The sequence below is a fragment of the Symphalangus syndactylus genome, chromosome 6, assembly GCF_028878055.3.
Source record: "Symphalangus syndactylus isolate Jambi chromosome 6, NHGRI_mSymSyn1-v2.1_pri, whole genome shotgun sequence".
NCBI lineage: Eukaryota > Metazoa > Chordata > Mammalia > Primates > Hylobatidae > Symphalangus > Symphalangus syndactylus.
This window is the reverse complement of record NC_072428.2, coordinates 37,791,839-37,805,814: the sequence shown is the minus strand read 5'-3', so window position 1 is coordinate 37,805,814 and position 13,976 is coordinate 37,791,839. Positions and strand designations below refer to the sequence as shown.

Genomic DNA, 13,976 nt, shown 5'->3' with positions numbered 1-13,976 from the left:
ATAATTATTTTGGGATTCATCCATATTATTGAGTGTAACATATTGTTCCTTTTTTAGTGCCAAAGTATTCTTTTGTTTATACATTTTTGTTTGTTTGTTTGAGATGGGGTCTCACTCTGAGATGGGGTGTCACTCAACCTCTGTCTCACTCGAGGTTGGATTGCAGTGGCGTAATCTTGGCGCACTGTAACCTCTGCCTCACAGGCTCAATCGATCCTCCCACCTCAGGCTCCCCAGTAGCTGGGACCACAGGCATGTCCCACCACACCCAGCTAATTTTTGTATTTTTGGAAGAAGTGGGGTTTCACTATTTTGTCCAGTCTGGTCTGGAACTCCTAAGCTCAGGCAGTCTACTCGCCTTGGCCTCCCAAAGTGCTGGGATTACAGATGTGAGCTATTGCACCCAGCCATTGTTTATACATTTAAAATGCTATTTTGTTTATTCATCTGTTGAAACATATTGAGGTTATTTCCAGTTTTGGGCTATTATGAATGAAACTAATATCATAATTTGTGTGTAAGTATTTGTGTGGTCGTATGTCTTTAATTCTCTTGGAAAAATACCTGGGAGTAACATAGGTGGGTTATATGGTAGGTATATGTTTAACTCTATCAGAAATTACCAAACAGGTTGGGCATTGTGGCTCATGCCTGTAATCCTCACACTTTGGGAGGCTGAGGCAGAAGGATCGCTTGAGCCTAGGAGTTTGAGACCAGTGTGGGCAACATAGGGAGACCTTGTCTGTACATAAAATAAAGTAAAAAAGCTGGGTATGAAGATTGCATAAGCCTGGGAGGTCTGGGCTGCAGTGAGCTGTGGTTGTGCCACTGCACTCCAGCCTGAGTGGCAGAGTGAAAACTTGTCTCAAAAAAAAAAAAAAAAACAAAAAAACCAAAAAGCAGTTTTAAATTTTAGCCAATCCAGGCCAGGCATGGTGGCTCACACCTGTAATGCCCGCAACACTTTGGGAGCCTAAGGCAGGTGGATCACCTGAGGTCAAGAGTTCAAGACTAGCCTGGCCAACGTAGTGAAACCCCATCTCTACTAAAAATAAAAATTAGCTGGGTGTGTGGTGGTGCATGCCTGTAATCCCAGCTACTCAAAAGGCTGAGGCAGGAGAATCACTTGAACCTGGGAAGTGGAGGTTGTGGTGAGTTGAGATCGCACCATTGCATTCCAGCCCGGGCAACAAGAGTGAAACTCTGTCTCAAAAAATAAAAATAAAAATAAATAAATAAAATAAAATAAATTTTAGCCAATCCAATATCATTGTGTGTGTTTGTATGTGTGTTTTTGTTTTTTGTTTTTGAGATGGAGTCTTGCTCTGTGTCCCAGGCTGGAATGCAGTGGCATGACCTTGGCTCACCGCAACCTCCTTGTCACGGGTTCAAGTGATTCTCCTGTTCAGCCTCCCATGTTGCTGGGACTGCAGGTGCACACCACCACTCCTGGCTAATTTTTGTATTTGTATTTTTAGTAAAGACGAGGTTACACCATGTTGGCCAGGCTGGTCTCAAACTCCTGACCTCAGGTGATCCGCCTGCCTCGGCCTCCCAAAGTGCTGGGATTACAGGCGTGAGCCACAGCACCCAGCCGGGGTTTTCAAGGTAAATGATCAAACAGGGACAGTTTGACTTCCACTTTACCGATTTGGATGCCCTTTATTTCTTTCTCTTGTCTGATTGCTCTGGCTAGGACTTCCAGTAGTATGTTGAAGAGGAGTGGTGACAGTGGGCATCCTTGTCTTGTTGCTGTTCTCAGAGGGAATGTTTTCAACTTTTCCCCCATTCAGTATTATATTGGCTGTGGTTTTGCCATAGATGGCTTTTTTTTTTTTTTTTTTTTTTTTTTTGAGACAGAGTCTGGTGCAATCTTGACTCACTGCAACCTCTGCCTCCCGGGTTCAAGGAATTCTCCTGTCTCAGCCTCCCAAGTAGCTGGGACCACAGGTGTATATCACCACACCTAGCTATTTTTTGTATTTTTAGTAGAGACAGGGTTTCACCATATTGGTCTGGCTGGTCTTGAACTCCTGACCTCAGGTGATTCACATGCCTCAGCCTCCCAAAGTGCTGGAATTACAGGTGTGAGCCACTGTGCCCATCCCATAGATGGCTTTTATTCCATTAAGGATGTCCCTTGTATGCTGATTTTGCTGCGGGTTTTAATCATGAAGGGATGCTAGATTTTGTTGAATGGTTTTTCTGCATCTATTGAGATGATCATGTGATTTTTGTTTTTAATTCTGTTTATGTGGTATAGCATGTTTATTGACTTGTGTATGTTGAACCATCCCTGCATCCCTGGCAGGAAACCCACTTGATCATGGTGGATTATCTTTTTGATATGTTTTTGGATTCGGTTAGCTAGTATTTTGTTAAGGATTTTAGCATCTACGTTCATGAAGGATATTGGTCTGTAGTTTTCTTTTTTGGTTGTGTCCCTCCCTGGTTTTGGTATTAGGGTGATACTGGCTTCATAGAATGAATTAGGGAAGGTTCCTTCTTTCTCTGTTTTGTGGAATAGTGTCAAAAGGATTGGTACCCATTCTTCTTTGAGTGTCTGGTAGAATTCTGCTGTGAATCTATCTGATCCTGGACTTCTTTTTGTTGGTAATTTTTAATTACCATTTCAATCTCGCTGCTTGTTATTGGTCTATTCAGGGTATCTAATTATTCCTGATTTAAGCTAGGAAGGTTGTATATTTCCAGGAATTTATCCATCTCTTCTAGGTTTTCTAGTTTATGTGCACAAAGGTGTTCATAGTAGCCTTGAATGATCAGTGGTGTCAGTTGTAATATCTCCTGTTTCATTTCTTAATGAGGTTATTTGGATTTGCTCTTTTTTTTTTTTTGTAACAGAGTTTTGCTCTTTCACCCAGGCTGGAGTGTAAGGGCGTAATTTCGGCTCACTGCAACCTCCACCTCCCGGGTTCAAGTGATTCTCCCACCTCAGCCTCCCGAGTAGCTGGGGTTACAGGTGCCCGCCACCACGCCCAGCTAATTTTTAAATTTTTAGTACAGACAGGGTTTCATCACGTTGGCCAGGCTCGTCTGGAACTCCTGAACCTCAGGTGATCCACCGCCTCACCTCCCAAAGTGCTGGGATTACATATGTGAGCCACTGCACCCAGCCTGCTCTCTTTTCTTGGTTAATCTTGCTAGTAGTCTATCAATTTGATTTATCTTTTCAAAGAACCAGCTTTTTGTTTCATTTATCTTTTGTACTTTTTTGTTTCAATTTCATTTAGTTCTGCTCTGATCTTGGTTATTTCCTTTCTTCTGCTGGGTTTGGGTTTGGTTTGTTCTTGTTTCTCTAGTTCCTTGAGGTGTGACCTTAGATTGTCTTTTGTGATCTTTCAGACTTTTTGATGTAGGCATTTAGGGCTATGAACTTTCCTCTTGGCATCACCTTAGCTGTATCCTAGCGGTTTTGATAGGTTTTGTCATTACCGTCATTCAGTTAGAAGAATTTTTAATTTCTATCTTGATTTCATTTTTGACCCAGTGCTCATTCAGGAGCAGGTTATTTAATTTCCATGTATTTGCATGGTTTTGAAAGTTCCTTTTGGAGTTGATTTCCAGTTTTATTCCACTGTGGTCTGAGAGTGCTTGATATAATTTCAATTTTCTTAAATTTATTGAGGCTCGTTTTATGGCCTATCATATGGTCTGTCTTGGAGAAAGTTCCATGTGCTGTTGAATAGAATGTGTATTCTGTGGTTGTTGGATGAAATGTTCTGTATAGATCTGTTAAATCCATTTGTTCCAAGGTATAGTTTAAATCCACTGTTTCTTTGTTGACTTTCTGTCTTGATGACCTGTCTGTTGCTGTCAGAGGAGTATTGAAGTCCCCCACTATTATTGTGTTGCTGTCTGTCTTATTTCTTAGGTTTATTAGTAAATCTTTTATAAATTTGGGAGCTCCAGTGTTAGGTGCATATATGTTTAGGACTGTGATATTTTCCTGTTGGACAAGGCCTTTTACCATTATATAATGTCCCTCTTTGTCTCTTTTAACCGCTGTTGCTTTAAAGTTTGTTTTATCTGATACAAGAATATCTACCCCAGCTCACTTTTGGTGTCCATTTGCATGAAATGCCTTTTTCCACCCCTTTAAGTTTATGTGAGTCGGCCGGGCGCGGTGGCTCACGCTTGTAATCCCAGCACTTTGGGAGGCCGAGGCGGGTGGATCACGAGGTCAGGAGATCGAGACCACGGTGAAACCCCGTCTCTACTAAAAAATACAAAAAATTAGCCGGGCGCGGTGGCGGGCGCCTGTAGTCCCAGCTACTCGGAGGCTGAGGCAGGAGAATGGCGTGAACCCGGGAGGCGGAGCTTGCAGTGAGCCAAGATTGCGCCACTGCACTCCAGCCCGGGCGACAGAGCGAGACTCTGTCTCAAAAAAAAAAAAAAGTTTATGTGAGTCCTTGTATGTTAGGTGAGTCTCCTGAAGACAGCAGACGGTTGGTTAGTTCTTTTCCATTCTGCAGTTCTGTATCTTCTAAGTGGAGCATTTAGGCCATTTACATTCAGTGTTAGTATTGAAATGCAAGGTACCATTGTATTCATCATGCTTTTTGTTGCCTGTGTACTTTGGGTTTTTGTTTGTATGTTTGTTTTTGCTTTTTAACTTGTGTTTTTGTTTTATAGGTCCTGTGTGATTTATGCTTTAAGGAAGTTCAGGGCCAGGCACAGTGGCTCGTGCCTGTAATCCCAGCATTTTGGGAGGCCAAGGTGGGCGGATCACCTGTGGTCAGGAGTTCAAGACCAGCCTGCCCAACATAGTGAAACCCTGTCTCTATTAAAAACACAAAAATTAGCTGGGCATGGTTGTGGGCACCTGTAGTCCCAGCTACTCGGTAGGCTGAGGCAGGAGAATTGCTTGAACCTGGGAGGCAGAGGTTGCAGTGAGCTGAGGTCATGCCACTGCACTCCAGCCTGGGCGACAGAGCAAGACTCCATCTCAAAAAAAGGAAAAAAAAAAAAAAAAAAAAGAGGCTCTGTTTTGATGTGTTTCCAGGATTTGTTTCAAGATTTAGAGCTCCATTTAGCAGTTCTTATAGTGGTGGCTTGGTAGTGGCAAATTCTCTCAGCATTTGTTTGTCTGAAAATGACTGTATCTTTCCTTCATATATGATTCTTAGTTTCACTGGATACAACATTCTTGGCTGATAATTGTTTTGTTTGAGGAGGCTGAAGATAGGGCCCAAATACCTTCTAGGTTGTAGGGTTTCTGCTGAGAAATCTGCTGTTAATTTGATAGATTTTTCTTTATAGGTTACCTGGTGCTTCTGTCTCACAGCTCTTAAGATTCTTTCCTTTGTCTTAACTTTGGGTAACCTGATGACAGTGTGCTAGGCAAAGATCTTTTTGCGATGAATTTCCCAGGTGTCCTTTGTGCTTCTTGTATTTGCATGTCTAGGTCTCTAGCAAGGCCGGGAGGTTTTCCTTGATTATCTCCCCAAATACCAGATATGTTTTCTAAGCTTTTAGAATTGTCTTCTTCCTCAGGAACACCGATTATTCTTAGGTTTGGTTGTTTATCGTAATCCCAGACGTCCTGGAGGTTTTGTTCATATCTTCTTATTCTTTTTCTTTGTCTTTGTTGAATTGGGTTAATTTGAAGACCTTGTCTTTGAGCTCTGAATTTCTTTCTTCTGCATGTTCAATTCTATTGCTGAGACTTTCCAGAGCATTTCACATATCTAAAAGTGTGTCCAAAGTTTCCTGAATGTTTTATTGTTTTTTCTTTAAGCTGTTTATTTACATGAATATTTCTCCCTTCACTTCTTGTATCTTTTTTTTTTATTTCCTTGTATTGGGCTTTGCCTTTCTCTGGTCCCTCCCTGATTAGCTTAATAGCTAACCTCCTGAATTCTTTTTCAGGTAAACCAGGGATTTCTTCTTGGTTTGGATCCATTGCTTGTGAACTTGTGTGATTTTTGGGGGGTGTTGACGAGCCTTATTTTGTTATATTACCAAGGTTGGTTTTCTGGTTCCTTCTTAGCCTCCCAAGTAGCTGGGAATGCGGGTGTGTGCCACCATGTCTGGCTAATTTTTGTATTTGTTGGTAGAGACAGTTTCACCATGTTGGCCAGGCTGGTTTCAAAGTCCTGGCCTCAAGTGATCCACCTACCTAAGCCTCCCAAAGTGCTGGGGGATTACAGGCATGAGTCACCGCACCTAGCCAGTGATTTGCTTCACTTTGTAGTAAATCTGTATTTGACTCTAAAACAATTCATCTATGTATTCAGGAAAAAAAAATTTTTTTTAAGTTACGATGAATCTTTTTCTAACATGAAATTTTTCTTCTTAGTGGATATTTTGACATATATAGTCTGGAAGATAAGTGGCTTACCTGTAACTCGTGTAATTGGAAGTGGTTGTAATCTAGACTCTGCCCGTTTCCGTTACCTAATTGGAGAAAAGTTGGGTGTCCACCCCACAAGCTGCCATGGTTGGATTATTGGAGAACATGGTGATTCTAGTGGTAAGTATAAATCTATTATTATTATGTGACTACCCTTCTTATCTCTACTAATGCTTATTTCCTTTAAAGTTTTTTTCCTGATATTAATATAGTTGTATAAGTTTAATTTTGTTGGTATTTCCCTGGTGTAACTTTTACTATTCCTTTAGTTTCAATCTTTTGCAGCATTGATTTAGCCATCTTTCATAAAATAGTCCACAAAGCATATAGCTGTTTTAATAGTCAATATGAGTGTTTCTCTTATCTGTAATACTTTTTTATTTATTGTGATTTTTTTAAACAGCTTTATTAAGACATAATTCATGATATGGTTTGGATCTGTGTCCCTGCCCAAATCTCATGTTGAATTGTAATCCCCAGTGTGGGAGCTGGGGCCTGGTGGGAGGTGGTTGGATCATGGAGGCAGGTTGTCATGGTTAACACCATCCGCCGTAGTACTGTTTTCACAATAGTGAGTTCTTGTGAGATATGGTTGTTTAAAAGTGTGTGGCACCACCCCCCTTTCTCCCTCCTTCTCCTGCTGTAGCCATATAAGACACTCCTGCTTCCCCTTCGCCTTCTTCCGTGATTGAAAGTTTCCTGAGGCCTCCCAGGAAGCCAAGCAGATGCCAGCATTGTGCTTCCTGTACAGCTTGCAGAATTGTGAGCCAGTTGAACCTCTTTTCTTTGTAAGTTGCCTAGTCTCAGGTATTTCTTTATAGCAATGTGAGAATGGACTAATACAATTCACATACCATAAAATTCAACCAGCAAATTACAGAATTCATGAGTTTCTGGTATATTCACAGGGTTGTACTAACATCACCACGGTCTAAATACAGAATCTTTTCATCAGCCCAAAATGAAATCCACATTTTTTCCCCTACCCTAGCCCCAGGCAACCACTAATCTACTTTCTCATTCTGTAGATTTATTTATTCCAGATTTTTCATATAAATGAAATAATATGTGATTTTAACTATTCAGGCCACACCAACCTCTCTCTTTACTGAATTTAAACGTTTAGTCTCTGCTACATGGTTAGAACTTTATACTTTTTAGTGTTCTTTAATTGTGTCATGTATGTAAATCTTCTTTCCATAATGGCAATAAACCAATTGAGAATAAAGACCATTTGTTCAAACATTCATTTATTTATTCAAAACATTTAGAGTGCCCTTTTCTTTATAATCCAAGAGCCATAATATAACAAATACTTTATTTGATTTGGACAAATATTTCTTCAACCAGAGCCTTACTTTGACCCTGTTGGCTTGTGTTATTTTTCCTGAAGTTCATTAAAACTAATTTTCTCTGGTGTATTTTAATTTCTCACATTTAATATTCTATAACTTTATTTTTAGAAAACAGTATATTCTGATTAGTATTAATTTGAACATATTTAGTATTCTATTTAGCATGATTTTTCGGTTTCCTTTCTCTTTTTCTGCTTTCCATTGGATCTACTTTCTTTAATTTCCTCTAATACTTTGAATTATACACTTACCTTATAAATGGTTATAAATTTTTAACATTCATACTTGACCTCAGATGATAAATTTATTTACTCTCCTTTGGGATAATACAAAGATTTTTTTTTTTTTTTTGAGACAGAGTTTCGCTCTTGTTGCCCAGGCTGGAGTGCAATGGTGTGATCTCGGCTCACCACAACCTCTGCCTCCTGAGTTCAAGCGATTCTCCTGCCTCAGCCTCCTCAGTAGCTGGGATTACAGGCATGTGCCACCACACCCGACTAATTTTGTATTTTTAGTAGAGACAGGGTTTTGCCATGTTGGTCAGGCTGGTCTCAAACTCCTGACCTCAGGTGATCCACCCGCCACAGCCTCCCAAAGTGCTGGGATTATAGGCATGAGCCACTGTGCCCGGCTGGGATAATACAAAGATCTTAGAATGCTTTTAGTTTGATCATCGTCTTTTTTATGATGTTGACACCATCTTCTTTCTGTCACACGTGTAATTATTAATTTCTTTTCTGTATCCATACTGTTCTTATATCCACCAAACTGGTTATAATTATTATTATTTGAATAGTTAATACTTGTCTAGATTCATTTACAGGTTTGCCAGTTGTATTGCTTATCTTTATTTTCTCCATCTAATTTTTTCGCCTGAATTCTATTTATTTCTTCCTGAACTCTATCCTGTTGGTGTTGTTTATATGACTGTTTTAGTCTCATCTTATTCTGGAATGACAGGTTAATTGGATGTGAGATTCTAGATTGACAGTTATTCCTCCTTGGCTCTTTTTTTACTGTTGAGAAGTATGGTATTAATTTGATATTCTTTTCCCTCTAATTGCTTATATTTTATCTTTCTTATCAGTCTTTTTCTTTGTTTATGCTGCATTTTGCATATTGCTTAAAAAAATGTATGTTGCTTAAAAATGCCTTCTATACCACACAATTATAAATCTACTACATATTTTCTAACAACCTTATAATTTTATTTCTTACATTTCCCTCTTTTATACATTTGAAACCTATTTTTATGTATGGTGTAAGGTGGTATTTTGGGCCATTTTTGTGTTGCTGTAAAGAAATACCTGGCCAGGACCGGGCACGGTGGCTCACGCCTGTAATCCCAGCACTTTGGGAGGCAGAGGTGGGCGGATCAGGAGGTCAGGAGATTCAGACCATCCTGGCTAACACGGTGAAACCCTGTCTCTACTGAAAATACAAAAAATTAGCCAGGCGTGGTGGTGGGCACCTGTAGTCCCAGCGACTCGGGAGGCTGAGGCAGGAGAATGGCATGAACCCGGGAGGTAGAGCTTGCAGTGAGCCGAGATCGCGCCACTGCACTCTAGCCTGGGCGACAGAACGAGACTCCGTCTCAAAAAAAAAAAAAAAAAGAAATACCTGGCCAGGAGTAGTGGCTCATGCCTGTAATCCCAGCACTTTTGGAGGCCAATGCGTGTGGATCACTTAAGGCCAGGAGTTTAAGACCAGCCTGGCCAACATAGCGAAACCCCATCTCTACTAAAAATACAAAAAAAATCTGGGTGTGGTGGCACACACCTGTAATCCCAGCTGCTCGGGAGGCTGAAACAGAAGAATCCCTTGAACCTGGGAGGTGGAGGTTACAGTGAGCTGAGATCAAGCCACTATGCTGCAGCCTGAGTGAAAAAGAAAAAAAAAAAAGAAATACCTGAGGCTGAGTAATTTATAAAGAAAAGAGGTTTAATTTAGCTTGTGCTTCTGCAGGTTATACAGGCATAGCTCCAAGATATGCTCTTGATGAGGGCCTCAGGAAGCTTGCAATCATGGCAGAAGGCAAAGGAGGAGTAGATGTATCACATGGTGAGGGTGGAAACAAAAGAGAGAGAGGAGGTGCCATACACTTTTAAACAACCAGATCTCACATGAACTCAGAGTGAAAACTCACTCATCAACAGGGGATGATGCTAAGCTATTCATGAGGGATCTGCACCCATGATCAGACACTTCCCACCCCCAACACTAGGGGTTACATTTCAACATGAGATTTGGAGGGGACAAACATCTGAACCATATCAGGTGCAACCTAACTTAAAAAAACAACACTGAACTCAAACTCCTGATGCAATATTGGGAAGAAGAGTTTATTTTGAGATCTGTATTTTTTAGTGCCCTTATGGAGTGGGGTGAATGTTGCTGGCGTTGCTCTGAAGACTCTGGACCCTAAATTAGGAATGGATTCAGATAAGGAACACTGGAAAAATATCCATAAACAAGTTATTCAAAGGTAATAGTACCTATTAAGTTTCTTAATGCCTTAATAATCAGTCTTAAGAATAAATATCACAGACAAAAATCAAGTAGTTGATCCTTGCTTTTTGTGAGATAAATAACTCTAGGCTCCTGAAAATCACTAAATTCAGACTTATACATAGCTTTCTTTTTGGGGGCATTTTTCAAAAAGAAAAGGTACTTATTATTTCACAACTCATATATTTGAGAGTAATAAAAGCATAGTGATTATGAGCATGGACTTTGGAGCCAGGTTGTCCAGGTTTGAAACCTGCTTCATCATTTATTAGTGATACGATATTGGGAAATTACTTAAAATATCAAAAGTTGTTTACTCATCTTCAAAATGAGGATAATTATAGAACCTACTTTACAGGGCTATTATAGAGAGTAAATAATTTAATACTACATGTAAAATGCTAGAACCATGCCAAGAACTTATTAAATGTTCATCATTTGAGTAGATGAAACATTAAGCTAATGCAGATGATCAGAAATCAATATGGTTTTCTTATAAATGAAGCATCTGACTCCATATATATTAGCCTTAACAGCACACAGGATTATTCTTCATGCGTTAGTCAAAAGTCAAGTTACATATTAGTAGAAGTTATAGAACTTAAAAATTGGCTGGGCGGGGTGGCTCACGCCTGTAATTCCAGCACTTTGGGAGGCCAAGGCGGGTGGATCACCTGAGGTCAGGAGTTCGAGACCAGCTGAACAACATGGTAAAACCCCATCTCTTCTAAAAATACAAAAATTAGCTGGGTGTGGTGATGGGCGCCTGTAATCCCAGGTACTTGGGAGGCTGAGGCAGGAGAATCACTGGAACCCAGGAGTCAGAGGTTGCAGTGAGCCAAGACAGCGCCATTGCACTCCAGCCTGGGCGACAAGAGTGAAACTCCATCTCAAAAAAAAAAAAAAAAAAGAAAAAAGAACTTAAAAATCACTTTTGGATATTCACAGCTTGGAATATTGAACTTAACAAAAACCTCAAGTCTACTGTATGTATACTTACAACAACCCTACAAAAATGTGTAAGAGGCCGGGCATGGTGGCTCATGCCTATAATCTCAACACTTTGGGAGGCCAAGATGGGCAGATCACCTGAGGTCAGGAGTTTGAGGCCAGCCCGGCCAACATGGTGAAAACCGTGTCTACTAGAAAAAAAAAAAAAAAAAAAATTAGCCAGGTGTGGTGGTGCGTGCCTGTAATCCCAGCTACTTGGGAGGCTGAGGCACGAGAATTGGTTGAACCCAGGAGGTGGAGGCTGCAGTGAGCCAAGATCGTGCCAGTGCACTCCAGCTGGGGCAACAGAGCAAGACTCCGTCTCAGAAAAAAGACAAATAAATAATAGGCTGGGCACAGTGGCTCATGCCTGTAATCCCAGCATTTTGGGAGGCCGAGGTGGGCCGATCATGAGGTCAGGAGATCAAGACCATCTTGGCCAATATGGTGAAACTCCGTCTCTAGTAAAATAGCAAAAAAAAAAAAAAAAAAAAATTAGCCGGGTGTCATGGTGCGCCCCTGTAATCCCAGCTACTCAGGAGGCTGAGGCAGGAGAATCGCTTGAACCCAGGAAGGTGGAGGTTGCAGTGAGCCGAGATCGCACCACTGCACTCCAGCCTGGCAACAGAGCAAGACTGTGTCTCAAATATAACAAACAAACAAATAAATAAATAAAATAATAAAACAAAAATGTGTAAGAATTAGGGCAGAGACTAAAACGTCACATAATATAACAAGTGATCATGGGTGAGTTTTTATTCTCTTAAATGCCTTTTAGTTTTAAAAGTTTATATTATTTTATTTTTGGTTATAAAGAGTAACATGGCAACGTGTATGAGTACAGAGCAACAGTTTGGGAAGATGAAAACATTTGAGAGGATAGTGGTAATGACTGCACAGCAGTGTTAATGTACTTAATGCCACTGAACTATAATTGTTAAGATGATAAATTTTACCATAGTTAAAAAAGCAGGGCTGGGCACGGTGGCTCATGCCTGTAATCCCAGCACTTTGGGAGGCCGAGGTGGGTGGATCACGAGGTCAGGAGATCAAGACCATCCTGGCTAACACAGTGAAACCCCGTCTCTACTAAAAACACACAAAAAATTAGCTGGGCGTGGTGGCGGGCACCTGTAGTCCCAGCTACTCGGGAGGCTGAGGCAGGAGAATGGCATGAACCCGGGAAGCGGAGCTCGCAGTGAGCCGAGATAGCGCCATTGCACTCCAGCCTGGGCGACAGAGCGAGACTCCACCTCAAAAAAAAAAAAAAAAAAAGCAGTTGGCCGGACACGGTGGCTCATGCTTGTAATCCCAGCACTTTGGGAGGCTGAGGCGGGCGGATTATGAGGTCAGGAGATCGAGACCATCCTGGGTAACATGGTGAAACCCTGTCTCTACTAAAACTACAAAAAATTAGCCGGGCGTGGTGGTGGGCGCCTGTAGTCCCAGCTACTCAGGAGGCTGAGGCAGGAGAATGGCATGAACCCGGGAGGCAGAGTTTGCAGTGAGCCGAGATCGTGCCACTGCACTCCAGCCTGGGCGACAGAGCGGGACTCTGTCTCCAAAAAAAAAAAAAAAAAGCAGTGAAGGCTGGGTGCAGTGGCTCACATCTGTAATCCCAACACTTTGGGAGGCTGAGGTAGGAGGACTGTTTGAGGCCAGGCATTTCAGATCAGCTGGGGCAACAGAGTGAGATCATGTGTCCACAAAAAATTTTTAAAAATTAGCGAGGCATGGTGGTATGTCTGTAGTCCCACCTACTGGTGGTATGTCTGTAGTCCCACCTACTGGGGTGGTTAAGGCAGGAAGATCACTTGAGCCCAGGAGTTTTAGGCTCAACTCAAACTCGCAGAGGTACGATCACACCACTGCACACTAGCCTGGACAGCAAAGAAAGATCCTGTCCCTTAAAAAAAAAAAATTACATTAAAAAATTAACTAGTTGTACTGTTGCATACCTGTAGTCTTAGCTACCTGGGAGATTGAGATGGGAGGATTACTTGAGCCCAGGAATGCAAGGTTGCAATGAACAATGATAGTCCACTGCATTCCAACCTGGGCAACAGAGTGAGACCTTGTCTCTTAAAAACAAACAAACAAACAAAACAACAACAACAACAATATTAAAAGTATATAGCCACGAATTGTTGTCTGAAATTCAGACTGTCTGACTCACAGGACGTAATAGGTTTTCACCTAGTATTAAGTTTATCTAGCATGGTGAAAGCATACCAGGAAGAAAACACAGTATAGCATATCAGTGTCTTCTTTAGAAGGTATTTCTTTTTTTTTTTTTTTTTGAGATGGAGTCTCGCTCTGTTGCCAGGCTGGAGTGCAGTGGTGGGCTCTGCACTCCACCTCCCGGGTTCAAGCAATTCTCCTGCCTCAGCCTCCTGAGTAGCTGGGACTACAAGCACGCGCCACCATGCTCAGCTAATTTTTGTATTTTTAGTGGAAACGGGGTTTCACCATGTTGGCCAGGAGTCTTAATTTCTTGACCTCATGATCCGCCTGCCTTGGCCTCCGAAAGTGCTGGGATTACAGGCATGAGCCACCACGCCCGGCCCTTTAGAAGGTATTTTAATGCGGCTAGACGTGGTGGCTCATGCCTGTAATCCCAGCACTTTGGGAGGCTGAGGCGGGTAGATCACTTCTTAAGGTCAGGAGTTCGAGACCAGCTTGGCCCAACATGGTGAAACCCTGTCTCTATTAAAATACAAAAATTAGCTGGGCTTGGTGGCGGGCTCCTG

General features: G+C 41.5%; 1 protein-coding gene across 3 annotated transcripts in view; it reads left to right on the top strand.

The window, feature by feature from the left end:
- LDHC (lactate dehydrogenase C) overlaps nucleotides 1–13,976 on the top strand; it is a 42,165-nt gene that overhangs the window by 18,806 nt on the left and 9,383 nt on the right. For all 3 annotated transcript variants that reach the window (XM_063641057.1, XM_055282219.2, XM_055282220.2), the window contains 2 exons: nucleotides 6,320–6,493; nucleotides 10,096–10,213. In XM_063641057.1, coding sequence (XP_063497127.1) covers nucleotides 6,320–6,493; nucleotides 10,096–10,213 — 292 coding nt within the window. The remainder of the gene's footprint in view (nucleotides 1–6,319; nucleotides 6,494–10,095; nucleotides 10,214–13,976) is intronic.